The following is a 16,802-nucleotide window of genomic DNA, read 5'->3' on the forward strand; positions in this document are numbered from 1 at the left end:
GAAAACCTATTTAAAAGAAAAATAAATGAAAACTTGCTAAGTCTAGCAAGAGAGTTAGACATCCAGATACAGGAGGCCCAGTGATCCCCAGGCAAATACATAGCAAAAAGGACTCCACCAGAGGCTATTATATTCAGAATGTGTTAAGTCAAAGGGAAAGAAAGAATTTTAAAATTAGCAAAAGAAAAGAGTCCAGTCACCTATAAAAGAAACTCATCAATTTCCTCTAGGTTTTGTAGTTTGTGAGTGTATTATTTCATAATAGTCTTAATAGTCGTAGTTCTGTGGTATCAACTATAATGTTTAGAACTGGAACAAGACAAGGATGCCTACTTTTACCACACCTATTCAACATAATGTTAGAAGTCCTAGTCAGAGCAATCAGGCAAGATAAAAAAATAAATAAAAGGCATCCAAATTATCACTCTTCACTGACAATATAATCTTATATCTAGAAAACCCTAAAGACTCCACAAAAACTCTTAGATTTGATAAATGAATATAGTAAGATTTCAGGATACTTTATATTAACAAGATGAATATACAGAAATCAGTAGAAAATACACCAATAACTATGTAGCCAAGGACTGAATCAAGTAGGCAATCCCATTAACATTAGCTACAAAAAATAAAAGAAAATACCTAGCAATATATTTAACCAAGAAGGTAAAAGATCTCTATGAGGAGAACACTGATAAAATAAATTATAATTATAAAACACTGATAAAAAAAATTGTAGATGACATAAACAAATGGAAAAGCACCTCATGCTTATGGATTAAAAGGTCAGTATCATTAAAATGAACATACTGCCCAAATAAATCTACAATTCAATGCAATCTCTATTAAATTACCAGTGCCATTTTTCACATAATTAGAAAAAACAATCCTAAAACTTGTACGGAACCAAAAACAAAAGAACAAAGCTGGAGGTATCATATTACCTAATTTCTTTTTTTTTTTTTTTTGCAACGGAGTCTCGTTCCGTCGCCCAGGCTGGAAAGCAGTGGTGCGATTTCGACTCACTGCAACCTCTGCCTCCCAGGTTCAAGCGATTCTCCTGCCTCAGCCTCCTGAGTAGCTGGCATTACAGGCGCACACCATCACCCCAGCTAATTTTTGTATTTTTACTAGAGACAGGGTTTCACCATGTTGGTCAGGCTGGTCTCGAACTCCTGACCTCGTGATCCGCCTGCCTCGGCCTCCCAAAGTGCTGGGATTACAGGCATGAGCCACTGTGCCCAGCATTTTTTTTTTTTTTTTTTTTTTGAGACAGAGTTTCACTCTTGTTGCCCAGGCTGGAGTGCAACGGTGCAATCTCGGCTCACCACAACCTCCACCTCCAGGGTTCAAGCGAATCTCTTGCCTCAGCCTCTTCAGTAGCTGGGATTACAGGCATACACCACCACACCTGGCTAATTTTACAAAATCAAATTTAGTAGAGACAGGGTTTCTCCATGTTGGTCAGTATGGTCTCCAACTCCCGAACTCAGGTGATCCACCCACCTTGGCCTCCCAAAGTGCGTTAGCCACCATGCCCAGCCTACTAATTTCAAATTATACTACAAGGCTATAGTAGTCAAAACAGCATGGTACTGGTATAAAAACAGCACACAGACAAATGTAACAGAATACAGAACCCAGATATAAAGCCACATAGCTACAACCAACTGATCTTCAGCAAAGTCGATAAAAATATACACTGGGGAAAGGACACCCTATTCAATAAAAATAGTGCTAGGAAAATTGGATAGACGTGCAGAAGAATGAAACTGGACCCATACCTCTCATCATATACAAAAATTAACTCAAGATGGATTAAAGACCTAAACATAAGGCCTGAAACTATAAAAATCCTAGAAGAAAACCTAGGAAAAACTCTTCTGGACATTGGGCTAGGCGAAGAATTTATGACTGCATCCTCAAAAGCAAACACAACAAAAATAGACAAATGAGAATTAATTAACTTAAAAAGCTTCTGCACAGCAAAAGACACAACTGAAGTAAAAAGGCAACCTACAGAATGGGAGAAAATATTTGCAAACTATGCGTCTGACAAAGGGCTAATATCTAGGATCTATGAGAAACTAAGACAACTCAACAAGCAAAAAAAAAAAAAAAAAACCAACCTCATTAAAAACTGGGCAAAGGACATGAGCAGATATTTCTCAAAAGACATACAATCAGCCAATAAACATACGAAAAAATGCTCAACATCACTAATCATCAGAGAAATGCAAATTAAAACCACAATGAGATAACACCGGTCAGAATGGCTATTACTAAAACATCAAAAAACAACATGTTGGCAAGTATGCAGAGGAAAGGGAACACGGGAACATGAGAAAAGGGAACAAACATGATTGGTGGGAATGCAAATTAGTACAATCATTATGGTACAGAGATTTCTCAAAGAACCAAAATAGGAACTACCATTCAATCTAGTAATCTCACTATTGGGTATATACCCAAAGGGAAAGAAATCATTATATCAAAAAGATACTTGCACTCATACGTTTATCACATCACTATTCACAATAGCAAAGATAGGGAATCAACAGAACCATCTATCAACAAAGGATTGGATAAAGAAAATGTGGTGTGTGTATATATATGTATCACAGAATGCTACTCTGCCATAAAACAAATGAAGTCATGTCTTTTGCAGTAACGTGGATGGAACTGGAGGTCATTATCCTAGGTAAAATCACTCAGAAACAGTCAAATACTACATATTCTAACTTACAAGCAGGGACTAAACAATGGGTACACATGGACATACAGAGTGGAATAATAGGCATTGGAGACTACTAAAAGACAGGAGGGAAGTGAGGGTTGAAAAATTATCTGTTGGGTACAATGTTCATTATTAACACTAAAAGCCCAGACTTCACCACTACACAACATATGCATGTAATAAATATGCACCTATGGCCAGGCACGGTGGCTTACGCCTGTAATCCGAGCACTTTGGGAGGCCAAGGTGGGTGGATCACGAGGTCAGGAGATCAAGACCATCCTGGCTAACACGGTGAAACCCCATCTCTACTAAAAAAATACAAAAAAATTATCCAGGCATGGTGGCGGGCGCCTTTAATCCCAGCTACTCGGGAGGCTGAGGCAGGAGAATGGCATGAACCCGGGAGGCAGAGCTTGCAGTGAGCCGAGATCACACCACTGCACTCCAGCCTGGGTGACAGAGTGAGACTCCATCTCAAAAAAAAAAGTATTTAAGGCCTTCCTTATATAAAGCAACTTTTAGGCTGGGCATGATGGCTCAGGCCTGTAATCCCAGCACTTTAGGAGGCCAAGGTGGGAGGATCACTTAAGGCCAGAAGTTCAAGACCAGCGTGGTCAACATAGCAAGACCCTGTCTCTACAAAAAACTTTAAAAAAAATTAGCCACATACAGTGACACACACCTGTAGTCCCAGCTACTCAGAAGGATGAGGAAGGAAGGACTGTTTGAGCCCAGGAGTTCAATGCTGCAGCGAGCTATGATCATACCACTACACTCCAGCTTGGGCAACAAATAAGACCCCATCTTTTTTTTTTTTTTTTTGAGGCAGTCTCCCTCTGTCATCCAGGCTGGAGTGCAGTAGTGCGATCTCAGATCACGGCAACCTCCGCCTCCTGGGTTCAAGCAATTCTTGTGCCTCAGCCTCCCAAGTAGCTGGGACTACAGGCACATGCCATCACACTTGGCTAATTTTTTTTTTGTATTTTTTTTAGTAGAGATGGGGTTTCACCATTTTGACCAGGCTGGTCTCAAACTCCTGACCTCAGGTGATCCACCCACCTCGGCCTCCCAAAGTGCTGGGATTACAGGTGTGAGCCACAGTGCTCAGCCTTTTTTTGTTGTTTAGTTTTGTTTTGTTTTGTTTTTTTGAGATAGGGTCTTGCTCTGTTGCTCAGACTGGAGTGCAGTGGCAAGATCATAGTTCACTGCAGCCTCTATCACCCAGGCTCAGGTGATACCCCCTATCTCAGCCTCTCAAGTAGCTGGGACTACAGGTGTCCACCACCATGCTCGGCTAATTTCTTTTTATTTTTTAGTAAAGATGAGGTCTCATTATGTTGCCCAAGCTGGTCTCAAACTCCTGAGCTCAAGTGATCCTCCCACCTTGGTTTCCCAAAGTGCTAGAATTACAGGTGTGAGCTACCACACCTGACAGAGACCCATCTCTTTTAAAAGAAAAAAAGAAAAAAAAGACAGACAAAAGAGTTCTTACCTAATAAGTGTAGCTGGAACCACGGGACTCTTGTTACTACATCCTTTAAGGCTACCACAGACAGTAACAAAATTCAGTGTGTTTATAAATAATACCTGAGTTGCCTAGAAAGGAAAAAAAAGACAAGAAAACTATTAAAATTATTTTACTGTAACCATTATTTATAATTCTGGTGGCATAGAGCTCTATTATTATATTAATAAACTATCTAGGGAGTATTTCCTAACTGGCAAGGCAATATTGACCCCTGCTAGCCTTTGCTCTTTTATGTTCCACATTAAGAACATTAGTTACCACAATGCTCTTCTTTCCTCTTTTTCCCTTATTCTTTTTTCATTTCTGAAAGCCAAGTTTTGAAAGTTATGGCATCAAATTTACAGAACTTTACCAATCCACAATGTCAAGTTGGATTAAACACCACCAACTTAAAGAATATAAAGCAGGCTGGGCACAGTGGTTCATACCTGTAATCCCAGCACTTTGGGAGGTTGAGGTGGGAGAACTGCTTGAGCTCAGGAATTCAAGACCAGCCTGGGCAATATGGCAAAACCCCATCACTACCAAAAAAATACAAAAATTAGCCAGGCATGGTGGTATAAGCCTGTGGCCTCAGCTACTTGGGAGGCTGAGGTGAGAGGATCACTTGAGCCTGGGAGGTCGAGGCTGCAGCAAGCCATGATTGCACCACTGCACTCCAGCCTAGGCAACAGACAGAGACCCTGTCAAAAAAAAAAAAAAAAAAAAAAAAACAACAGAAAGAAAAAAATGGATATAAAGGAGTATTTAGAAAAAGAAAAATCTCAAAACTGGAATAAACTCCTTCTTTTATAGATCACTTTCTAAGACAGATATTTACTGACCTTGGGGTCTTTCTGATTAAGAGTTACTGCCAGGGTAAGGCCATCTCTTGAAAAGGCAGAAATTAGAGCTCCTCTTGACTTTACTGATTCACATTTAGGAATTAAACTGCAGAGATGACAGTCTTGTTGAGCCCAGTGAACATGGTATGGCAATGATCTAAAAAAGTAATGAAATAATTGAAAACAAAAGGTATGGTAACTTTTAAATTTATATATAGTTCACTACAAAAATTAAAGGATCCATCCAAATTCCTACATGTGCACATGTACTTAGGGAATATTTTAGAGACTATGTTAATCCATTGTGTTGCTGTAAAGGAATGCCTGAGACTGAGTAATTTATAAAGAAAAGGGGTTGGCTGGGCGCGGTAGCTCACGCCTGTAATCACAGCCCTTTGGGAGGCAGAGACGGGTGGATCACTTGAGGCCAGGAGTCTGCGACCAGCCTGGCCAACAGGTGAAACCCTGTTTCTGTTAAAAATACAAAATTAGCTGGGCGTGATGGCGTGCACCTGTAATCCAAGCTATTCAGGAGGCTGAGGCAGGAGAATTGCTTGAACTTGGGAGGCGGAGGTTGCAGTGAGCCAAGATCACGCCACTGCACTCCAGCCTGGGCGACAGAGTGAGACTCCATATCAAAAAAAAAAAAGAAAGAAAGAGAAGGGGTTTATTCAGCCTCATGGTTCTGCAGGCTGTGCAAGCATGGCATCAGCATCTCCTCAGATTCTTGTGAGGGCTTCAGGAAGCTTATAACCATGGCAGAAAGGAATGGGGAGCAACATTTTCCCAAGAGAGGGAGCAAGGGAGAGAAGGAGGAGATTCCAGGCTCTTTTAAACAACCAGATCTCCTGTGAACTCAGAGCAAGAACTCATTACTGTAAGCAGAACACCAAGCCATTCATGAGGGATCTGCCCCCTTGACTCAGACATCTCCCACCAGGCCCCACCTCCAACATTCCAACATTAAAGGATTATTTTCAACACGAGACTTGGAGGGGACGAACATCCAAACTATATCAGAGACCTTTCAGAAGTCTGTGCACAAAAGAGCAGCTGCAGATTAGCTAAATAAATTGAATATCAGAGTTCTGTTAGTAGAGCCATGTTTGTATATGCAACCCCAAATATATTATACCTGCTTCCACTAAAAGTTTGGATAAACATATTTCTACATAATGCCAAACATTTTTACAGGAATTTAAGAAGTAGGTCAGGAGTTCGAGACCAGCCTGGCCAATATGGTGAAATCCCATCTCTACTAAAAATACAAAAATTAGCCAGCCGTGGGGGGGCGCACCTGTAGTGTCAGCTACTCGGGAGGCTGAGGCAGAAGAATAGCTTGAACCTGAGAGGCAGAGGTTGCAGTGAGCCGAGATCGCGCCACTGCACTCCAGCCTGGGCAACAGAGTGAGACTCTGTCTCAAAAAAATAATAATAAAATAAAAAATAAAATGTAGAGAAGGCCAGGCATGGTGGCTGATGCCTGTAATCCCAGCACTTTGGGAGGCCAAGGCAGGCAGATCATTTGAGGTCAGGAGTTTGAGACCAGCCTGGCCAACATGGTGAAACCCCATCTTTACTAAAAATACAAAAAAATTAGCTGGGTGTGTTGGCGCACGCCCATAATCCCAGCTACTCGGGAGGCTGAGACAGGAGAATCGCTTGAACCTGGGAGGCAGAAGTTGCAGTGAGCCAAGATTGCACCACTACACTCCAACCTGGGAGACATAGCAAGACTCTATCTCAAAAACAAATAAATGGATAAATAGATAGATAGGTAGGTAGACAGAAAGAAGAGGGAAACTTTGGGGATAGTATCAATGTTCTATAACTGATCCAAGTGATATATATATTTCAAACAGTTGTATATATTTCTCAAAGTCTATCTAGTTGTACACTTAAGACTTGTTCATCTTATTTTATTTATTTATTTATTTTCCAGACAGGGTCTCACTCTGTCACCCAGGCTGGAGTGCAGTGGCATGATCTGAACTCACTGCAACCTGGACCTCCTGGGCTTCAGTGATCCTCCCACCTCAGCCTCCCAAGCAGCTGGGACTATAGGCATGCGCCACCATGCTCAGCTAATTTTTTTTATATTTTGTGTAGAGATGGGATTTTGCCATGTTGTCCAGACTGGTCTTGAACTCCTGGGCTCAAGTGATCCTCCTGCCTCAGCCTCCCAGAGTGCTGGGATTACAGGCATCCACCACCACACTCAGCCAAGATTTGTTCATTTTACTTCATGTAAGTTATATCTTAATATAAAATATAAAAATAAAACAAACAGAAAAATAAAAATAAAAATCACACCATTTTACTCAATCTTACTTAGGCATTGTAAGAAAATAATGCATATTTTTGGCTGGGTGAGGTGGCTCACGCCTGTAATTCCAGCACTTTGGGAGGCTGAGGCAGGCGGATCACAAGGTCAGGAGTTCAAGACCAGCCTGACTAACATGGTGAAACCCCATCTCTACTAAAAATACAAAAAGTTAGCCGGGCCTGTTGGCAGGCACCTGTAGTCCCAGCTACTCGAGAGGCTGAGGCACGAGAATCACTTGAACCCGGGAGGCAGAGGTTACAGCGAGCCAAGATTGCACCACTGCACTCCAGGCTGGGCGACAGAGCGAGACTCCATCTCAAAAAAAAAATGCATATTTTCTATTTTATTAGGCTTTTTAGAATAAAACTATTTTTAAATAAAAGAATACTTAAGCATTTAAAAGGTACAACAGCAAATCAAAATAGTTATGGCCCTTTCAAATTTCAATTGAATTCTTTTCCAAAATAGTTACTTTTATAGTCTTAAACAAGTAAAACCATAGCTTGTCTTATCTTTTACAAATTCTCACTTCAAAGAAGAGAAACAAGACAAAACAAGATAAACTTTCTGGATTAAACATTTAGAAATAAGACGGGAAGAAATGATTTGTAAAGCCTCAAAAATCGAAACTCACAATAACATTTACAAATTTTATTACATGTATATGGATCAAAAGATAATAATGTTTAAAAAGGGATAGAAAATATGGGGCTGGGTATGATGGCTCATGCCTGTAATCCCAGCACTTTGGGAGGCCAAGGCAGGAGGACTGCTTGAGCCCAGGAGTGCAAGAACTTGTCTGTTAAAAAAAAAAAAAAAAAATTAGCCAGGCGTGGTGGCACACACCTGTAGTCACAGGTACTCAGGAGGCTGAGCTATGATTGTGCCACTACCCCCCAGTCTGGGTGACACAGCAAGACCCTGCCTCCAAAAGAAAAAAAATCAGTAAGAAAAGGAAGAAGAAAACATTTACCTCACCTTATAGATGTAAATACATTCTCATGCCACCGAATTGCTAGAAATGTTAACTTCAGCCATTCCCCAGAATAAAAAGTAAACGAACACAGGCAGCAGTCTCCAAATAACTGTAGATAAATTTAATATACTTTAGTATAAAATTAATCTGAAAATAAATCAAGATACTAAAATATATATATATATTCCTCATCACAAACCAGTAAAAAATATTGAGATCTTGCTTATACTTTTTATTCTTAACATTAAGCTTAAGACTAAGTAATTTTTTTCTGAGCCAGAGGCAGGTCTCAAAAGAGTAATCAGGTTGTAGTTTATGCTCTTAAGAAAATATTGACATTTATTGTGACTATAACTAAAAATATTCTTACATATTTATTTATCTCTTTTTATACTTTTATACTATTTAAATTAGCACACCACCCTGAGAGTGGGGAGAGGGGACAATAAAACTTCAAACTGCAATTTCTAACAATAGTGGTTTGGATAATAAAATGCTGGTCCACACATACAAAGAATACCAAGCAGATATTTTAAATATGTTTTGGTTTTTTAAGTTCATGAATCTGTTATTTCCCAGTTAAATGGCATATTTAGTATCATCAATTCTAGCTTGTTAAATTACCAAACAAGCTCTCTCTATATATATACATCATATATAAAAAATATATATAATATATACATCATATATAAAAAATATATATAATATATACATCATATATAAAAAATATATTATACATCATATACGTGAACTATATATAATATATACATCATATACGTAAACTATATATAATATATACATCATATACGTAAACTATATATAATATATACATCATATGTAAAATATATATAATATATACATCATATATAACATATACATCATATATAATATATAATATATACATCATATATAATATATAATATATACATCATATATAATATATAATATATATCATATATAAAAAATATATATGTACATCATATATAAAATATATATAATATGTACATCATATATATAAAAATATGTAATATATACCATATATACAAAATATATGTAATATATACCATATATACATTATATATTATATAATATATAAAATATATACATTATATATAATATACATTCTATATAACATATAATATACATTCTATATAACATATAATATACATTCTATATATTATATACATTCTATATATTATATACATTCTATATAATATATTATATACATTCTATATATTATATACATTCTATATATTATATACATTCTATATATTATATACATTCTATATAATATATTATATACATTCTATATAATATATTATATACATTCTATATAATATATTATATACATTCTATATAATATATTATATACATTCTATATAATATATTATATACATTCTATATAATATATTATATACATTCTATATAATATATACATTCTATATATTATATACATTCTATATATTATATACATTCTATATAATACATATACATTCTATATAATACATATACATTATATATAATATATACATTACATATAATGTATAATATATACATTATATATAATACATATACATTATATATAATGTATAATATATACATATACATATATATTATAAATAATATATACATATAATATATAAATGTATAATATATTTATAATATAATATTATATATTATATGTATATATAATATATTATATGGTATATTATATAATATATAATATATATTATATATATTACATATATATGTATATATATGTGTATATATATGTATGTATGTATATATATGTATGTATATGTATGTATATGTATGTATATGTATATGTATATGTATGTACATATATGTATGTACATACATATGTATGTATGTATATATGTATATATATAGTATATATGTATATATATATATAGTGTATATGTATGTGTATTGTATATATGTGTATATATATATATTGTATATATGTATATATATACATATATATGTATGTATGTATATATATATGTATATATATATTACATATATACATACGTAATATACATAATATATACTACATAATATATAATATACCATATAATATATTATATATACAATATATATTATATACATGTATATATATTATATATTATACTTTCTTTTTTTTTTTTGAGACGGAGTTTCACTCTTGTTGCCCAGGCTGGAGTGTAATGGCATGATCTCAGCTCACCGCAACCTCCGCCTCCCGGGTTCAAGCGATTCTCCTGCCTCAGCCTCCTGAGTAGCTGGGATTACAGGCATGCGCCACCATGCCCAGATAATTTTGTATTTTTAGCAGAGACGGGGTTTCTCCATGTTGGTCAGGCTGGTCTTGAACTCTCGACCTCAGGTGATCCACCCGCCTCAGCCTCCCAAAGTGCTGGGAATACAGGCGTGAGCCACCGCGCCCAGCATAACAAGCTATATTTTTAAATCAAGGATAGAGAAAAGGAGTTCTAAGTTAAAACTACTTTTAATAAACACTTTTAAAAAATGTGACCCAAGAAATATAAAAATATATTGTCCATACAAGAATTTCACAATTACTATGAAAATTTATGGTGATTAAAGATATATAGTTATACCATTATACACTCTGCCTATTTGCTTCACAGATAGAGTCTGAGACTGATTTTACCTCATTTTTTATAAAAACAGCATTCACTACAGCTTCTTTATCTTCGGTGGAAGGCAAGAGAACTGCTTCTTCAGGTATGACCTGGGACCACCGACCCGCCAATGAAAGGCTTTTAGAAGATAAAATATTCTTTAATTCCAAATATTCCCAAAGAAATATGCATCCGGAAGGTGTTATGAGCACAATTCTTTTCCCATTTCCAGATACATACAAGTACGGTCTCAAAGAGCTTGCTAAAAAAGTAACAAAAAAAAGTAATTAAGCCTCTGAAGTCTGAATTCCCCACAAGAAAGTACATAATTTATGTATTCTTACAATAATAAAAAAAAAAAAAAGTTACCATTCAGGATGTCAAAACTAAGGCACTAGCAAAAAATTAAAAATACAATCCAGGCATGGCAGCTCATGCCTGTAATCCCAGCACTTTGGGAGGCTTAAGGAGACGGATCGCTTGAGCCCAAAAGGTCAAAGCTGCAGTGAGCTATGATCATGCCACTATACTTCAGCCTGAGTGACAGAACAAGATCCTGTCTCCTGTCTCTAAAAAAGAAAAAAAAAGCTGGGTGGATCACGAGGTCAGGAGATCAAGACCATCCTAGCTAACACGGTGAAACCCCGTCTCTACTAAAAATACAAAAAAATTAGCCGGGCGTGGTGGCAGGTGCCTGTAGTCCCAGCTACTCGGGAGGCTGAGGCAGGAGAATGGCGTGGACCCCGGAGGCGGAGCTTGCAGTGAGCCGAGATCGCGCCACTGCACTCCAGCCTGGGCGACAGAGCGAGACTCCGTCTCAAAAAAAAAAAAAGAAAAAGAAAAAAAAGTACAAAAAATAGCAACATTTATCAAGTATTTATTATGTGATATTAGAAACCTATTATTATCACAGAAATGTTAGGCATGCCAGAATTTTCTTCTTCAAGTTGAGTCTCAGTATCACAGATAAACATAACCAAAACTATATATATATATACACACACACAGATATACATATGCACATATACAGAAATACATTTTCAAGACAGTAACAGAAAAATGTTTCATCCTCTTTTCCTATTTTTCCTAGTCAAACCAATTTAAACAAATAAAAAAAATTCCCACCGACTGTAGCTTTGATCATTTCCTTAGGCTTTTCAGTTATTGGTATAGTTTTCAAACAATCTTGATCTTTGTTCCAAAGGAAAAGCTCTCCTGTAGTTAGTACCCCAGCCAGCCAGGCATCTGTTTCCAAAAATGAAATGCAATACTTACAATCTAGTATTTCCTTTAACATCACACTAAGTTATTAAAAAATATAGTTTTAGCCATTTGAAAATATCAGTACTACTTAACCATTACTGGACGTTGTTAGGACAATAACATCCTTCAAGAAAGGCTGCAGACTAGGAATTTTCTTCTTTATCTTTCCTGATAGCAAATTAATTTCATTTATGAATTTATCATCCAAAAGAAAAACGGCTTCTTTTTCCTAAGAGAAGAAACATGTGAAGGACTCAAGAGGTGCCAGAAATTAACTCAACTTACTGCCTAAATAAATTATCCCAGAAATCAAAGCGACATTTAAGAAAGATTATCTATTTGTACCACAAATCATAAAATGAACACTAAGCTTAATACTCTATAGTAACCTGAACATTTTGAATTGTTTTAAAATACCTCGTTAGAATTAATAGGTAAGGTTACCTAATAGTTGTATTTCAATTTCTTTGAAGTTTAAAATTATAGGAGTGTCTTCTAATTCTGCTAGCCAAAACTGGCTTATCTACTTTTTAATCTTTTTTTTTTTTTTTTTTTTTAAGAGCTGAGGTCTCACTTTGTTACCCAGCCTTAAGTGGAGTAGATATTTACAGGCACTATCCCACTACTAATAAGCATGAGAGTTTTGACCTGGCCCATTTCTGAGCTGGACCAGTTCACCATTCTTAGGCAACCTGGTGCTTACCCCAGCCCCTTGATCTCGGGAGGTCATCATATTGATACCGAATTTAGTGCAGACACCTAATCGGTATAGCACACTGCAGCCCAGAACTCCTGGGCTCAAGCGATCCTCTTGCCTTAGCCTCCTGAGTAGCTGGGACCACGGGGTGCATACCACTGAACCTGACTCTCATCAATTTTAACAGTAGTATGAGCAAGTTTTTAAATTATTTAGATTAAAATAGATATAGCTTCCGAAATTCATAAATCCATGACTCTGCTCATTTTTTATTACCTAGAAAAAGTAGGCTGTTTTGAGTTAACTTTGTTTTCATATATTCTAAGGCAGTGATTTTCAAGGTATAACTGAGCCAGCAGCATCAGCAACACCTCAGAAGTGAGGAGTTCAAGACCAGCCTGACCAACATGGTGAAACCCCTAGTCTCTACTAAAAATACAAAAATTAGCTGGGCATGGTGGCATGCGTCTGTAATCCCAGCTATTCAGGAGGCTGAGGCAGGACAATCGCTTGAACCTGGGAGGCTGAGGTTGCAGTGAGCCGAGAGGATGCCATTGCGCTCCAGCCTGGGCAACAGAGCGAGACTCCATCTCAAAAAATAAAAATACAAAAATACAAGATATCCAACCCTACCGCCGACCTAATTAACTGAAAACTTTGGGAACAGGGCCCAGCAATCTGTGTTTTAACCACCTCTCCAGATAGTTCTGATAGTTTGAGAACTCCTGTTCCAGGGGAGTTAGTGGTATAATTTCTCACAGGAAATTTAACACTTTATTTCAATAATCATCACAAATAAAGTAGGGTTGCCTACTTTCCCTAAGTGGGGAATCTATGCCATATATTATGAATGGCATTCCTGGATTACAAACGTATTGTGGCCCATTTCTTCCATCCTAGTTTCCAAGAACACTTCATAGCACAATCATGAAAACCACAATAGGAGGAAACACTCCATTAACTGTTCCAGTAAAGGAAAGCTCAGGACATTAAATATTCCATTTTGATATATGCCATCTCAACTTAACTTAAATTTGACTTAAACATAATATGAAAAAAAAAGTTTAAGTAAAAATCTTCTAAACAAACCACTTAACATTCTGGAAAAGCTAACTTGCTCATTATAATAAAAACAAAACACACACAAAACCCTGTTGAGTGTGCAGGTAGGTGATCCTCCTGTAGATCCTCCTCCAATAGATGATGTTTTATTTAAGATCATAGAATACTCCTATATTACAGGCAAAACACACATATAACATATATAAAACTGGTATTGCATGAATAAAGAAAAACCTACCTTTCCCAACCAGGAGACACGTGGCCATGGTTTTTTCTGCTTAATACCTGTTGATGTCAAGATTTCTAATCTTATCTCCATGTTTGTTAAGCTATCAATGACCAATCAAGTAAAACAGTTCCAAGATTCTGTAAACAATAATAGTAATAAAATAAATGATCCATAATATTCACTGGGCATTTTTTTTTTTTTTTTTGAGACAGAGTTTCGTTCTGTTGCCCCAGCTGGAGTGCAGTGGTGCGATCTCAGCTCACTGTAACCTCCACCTCCCGGATTCAAGTGATTCTCCTGCGTTAGCCTCCCGAGTAGCTGGGACTACTAGGGTGTGCCACCACGCCTGGCTAATTTTTTTTTTTTAAGTAGAGATGGGGTTTCACAATGTTGGCCAGGCTGGTCTCAAACTCCTGACTTCAAGTGATCCATCCACTTCGTCCTCCCAAAGTGGTGGGATAACAGGCATGATCCACTGCGCATAGACCACTGAAGATCTTAACTGACAATTTTCATAAAGTTTTGATTTATATTTTATTTCCGAGTTGAAGTTTTGCTATTGTCGCCCAGGCTGGAGTGCAGTGGCGCGATCTCAGCTCACACTGCAACCTCCGCCTCCCAGGTTCAAGCGATTCTCTTGCCTCAGCCTCCCGAGTAGCTGGGATCACAGGCATGCACCACCACACCGGGCTAATTTTTTTGTATTTTTAGTAGAAACCGGGTTTCACCATGTTGGCCAGGCTGGTCTCGAACCCCTGACCTTGGGTGATCCGCCCGACTCAGCCTCCCAAAGTGCTGGGATTACAGGCGTGATCCACTGTTCCCGGCCAAAATAGCTGGGTTTGTTTCTTGTTGTTTTTTTTTTTTAATAAAATAGCTTTAAAAGAAAAACTACTCAGGGACAGCACACAAAGATCTATCAAGATGCTAGCTATCAGCCAGCACGGAGGCTGAGATGAGAAGATCGCTTGAGGACAGGAGAGTTCGAGGCTGCAGTGAGCTGTGATTGTGCCTGTGATTGTGCCACGCACTCCGGCGTGGGCAACGCAGCGAAGACTCCGGCTCAAAAATAAATAAATAAAACTACAAATAAAATAAATTCTTTCAAAAGGGTTAACCAAATGCAAGAGGAACGCCGGCATTAGAAAAGCATCATTTGCAGCTCCTAATGAAATAACAAATCCAGTCAACAGTATCAGTGCTGCTAAAATTATTGAGTGAAAAAAGACTGGGAACTTTATGCACTGACATGCCCCAAATCCATTAGTCAACCTTAAAATTGCTAAGAGCGACGAAAATTGACGTTCTATTCCTCCGGATCCTGCTCGAGAAGCTGGGGGGCTCGGGTCCGGTGCCGAGGTGTGGCCCGAGCCTGGCACCGCCCACGCCGGCCGGGCGACCCCGGCCCCTCGGGGCTCCCGCGCTCCGTCAGCAGGCGACGCTGGGAGGCTAGGGTAGGCCCAGAGCGACGAAGGGCCCGGACTGGGTAGTGGGGATGTACCAGGGCCGGGTGCGGCGGGAAACGGCCCGGGAGGCGAGAGGTCGCGGACCCGCCCGACAGAAGAGTAGATGAGGCGAGGCTGAGGACGCCCAGGTCCGGGGAGCGTACGAGGAGGCCAGGATCACGGGGTAAGGAATCCGCGGGCAGTTACCTCCGCCAGGGGCAGGGCCCGGCCAGTCCGGCGCGAGAAGGCTCGGCGAGGCCGACTGCGCGGGGTGAAGACTCCAGGCCGACGGCTGCGGGCCCTACCGCCAGCCCTGACGCGAGCCTGCGTCCTGGCTACGGCGGAGGGCAAGCAGGGGGCGCGGGCGCTGCTACGGCGCCTGCTCAGAGCCGGCCGGGAACGCCGCGGGCGGGTCTCCCCCGTCCTCCGCCCCTCAGGCCCTGCTCTCAGGCCTCCGCCCGGGCCCTCTAAGCTGCCAGCCGCGCCCGCCTCCGCGCTCCTCGCCCCTCCTCCCGCGCGCTCCCCTTCTCAGCGGCCGCCGGGCCCGCTCAGTACACTTCTCCCAGTTCACGCGTTCCTCGGACGCTCCTAGTTTGAGCGCACAGGCATTGGGCGGGGCTTCGCGGGGGAGCCGCTTAATAACCGACCAACATGGAACTCAAGGGCTGCCCCTTCCTAGTGGGGACCCTGCACAGACCCGAAAATAAGGGGTTTTGCTCTGCCCTCCCCAGTTCACGTGGGCACCTTGGAACACTGAAGAAGGCATTTTCCGAACTCACTGTCCTACGGACTTATTTCCCTCACTGTTTTCGCCTCCTTCGCCCTGTTCTCGTGACTGACAGGAGCAGGGGTCACAAGCGGGCAGCCCGAGAGCTCTGCTCACCTGGAAAAGCATTTTTGTGTAGGTTAAATGTGAAGGCCGCAGGCAGTGGCCTGTTGTCCTCCTCCACATGCGCCCATCTTCACTCTTTTATGTGACTGGCCTGTTTTTAAAGGCAGGACCTTGTCACCCTTGGCTAGGCCAGGTATGTTCTGCACCGAAAATGGCCCTGCCCTCTACATTGGATAGCTAGCTCTTAGGTTGGTTT

General features: G+C 39.3%; 1 protein-coding gene across 17 annotated transcripts in view; it reads right to left on the reverse strand.

Moving 5' to 3' along the window:
* The window catches only part of CPLANE1 (ciliogenesis and planar polarity effector complex subunit 1), a 150,025-nt gene extending 133,810 nt beyond the window's left edge, over nucleotides 1–16,215 (reverse strand). For 12 of the 17 annotated variants that reach the window (XM_054487081.2, XM_054487077.2, XM_063664736.1 and 9 more), the window contains exons 1-8: nucleotides 15,922–16,202; nucleotides 14,279–14,406; nucleotides 12,375–12,510; nucleotides 12,144–12,263; nucleotides 11,048–11,280; nucleotides 8,397–8,503; nucleotides 5,093–5,249; nucleotides 4,233–4,336 (exon numbers count right to left, since the gene is read on the reverse strand). In XM_054487081.2, coding sequence (XP_054343056.1) covers nucleotides 4,233–4,336; nucleotides 5,093–5,249; nucleotides 8,397–8,503; nucleotides 11,048–11,280; nucleotides 12,144–12,263; nucleotides 12,375–12,510; nucleotides 14,279–14,359 — 938 coding nt within the window. In that variant the 5' untranslated portion in view covers nucleotides 14,360–14,406; nucleotides 15,922–16,202. Of the gene's footprint in view, nucleotides 1–4,232; nucleotides 4,337–5,092; nucleotides 5,250–8,391; nucleotides 8,504–11,047; nucleotides 11,281–12,143; nucleotides 12,264–12,374; nucleotides 12,511–14,278; nucleotides 14,407–15,541 lie in introns of those variants that run through there. The other 5 variants (XM_054487076.2, XM_063664733.1, XM_054487075.2 and 2 more) reach the window with 5 other exon arrangements.
* Nucleotides 16,216–16,802: the final 587 nt, after the last annotated feature.

The sequence above is a fragment of the Pongo pygmaeus genome, chromosome 4, assembly GCF_028885625.2.
Source record: "Pongo pygmaeus isolate AG05252 chromosome 4, NHGRI_mPonPyg2-v2.0_pri, whole genome shotgun sequence".
NCBI lineage: Eukaryota > Metazoa > Chordata > Mammalia > Primates > Hominidae > Pongo > Pongo pygmaeus.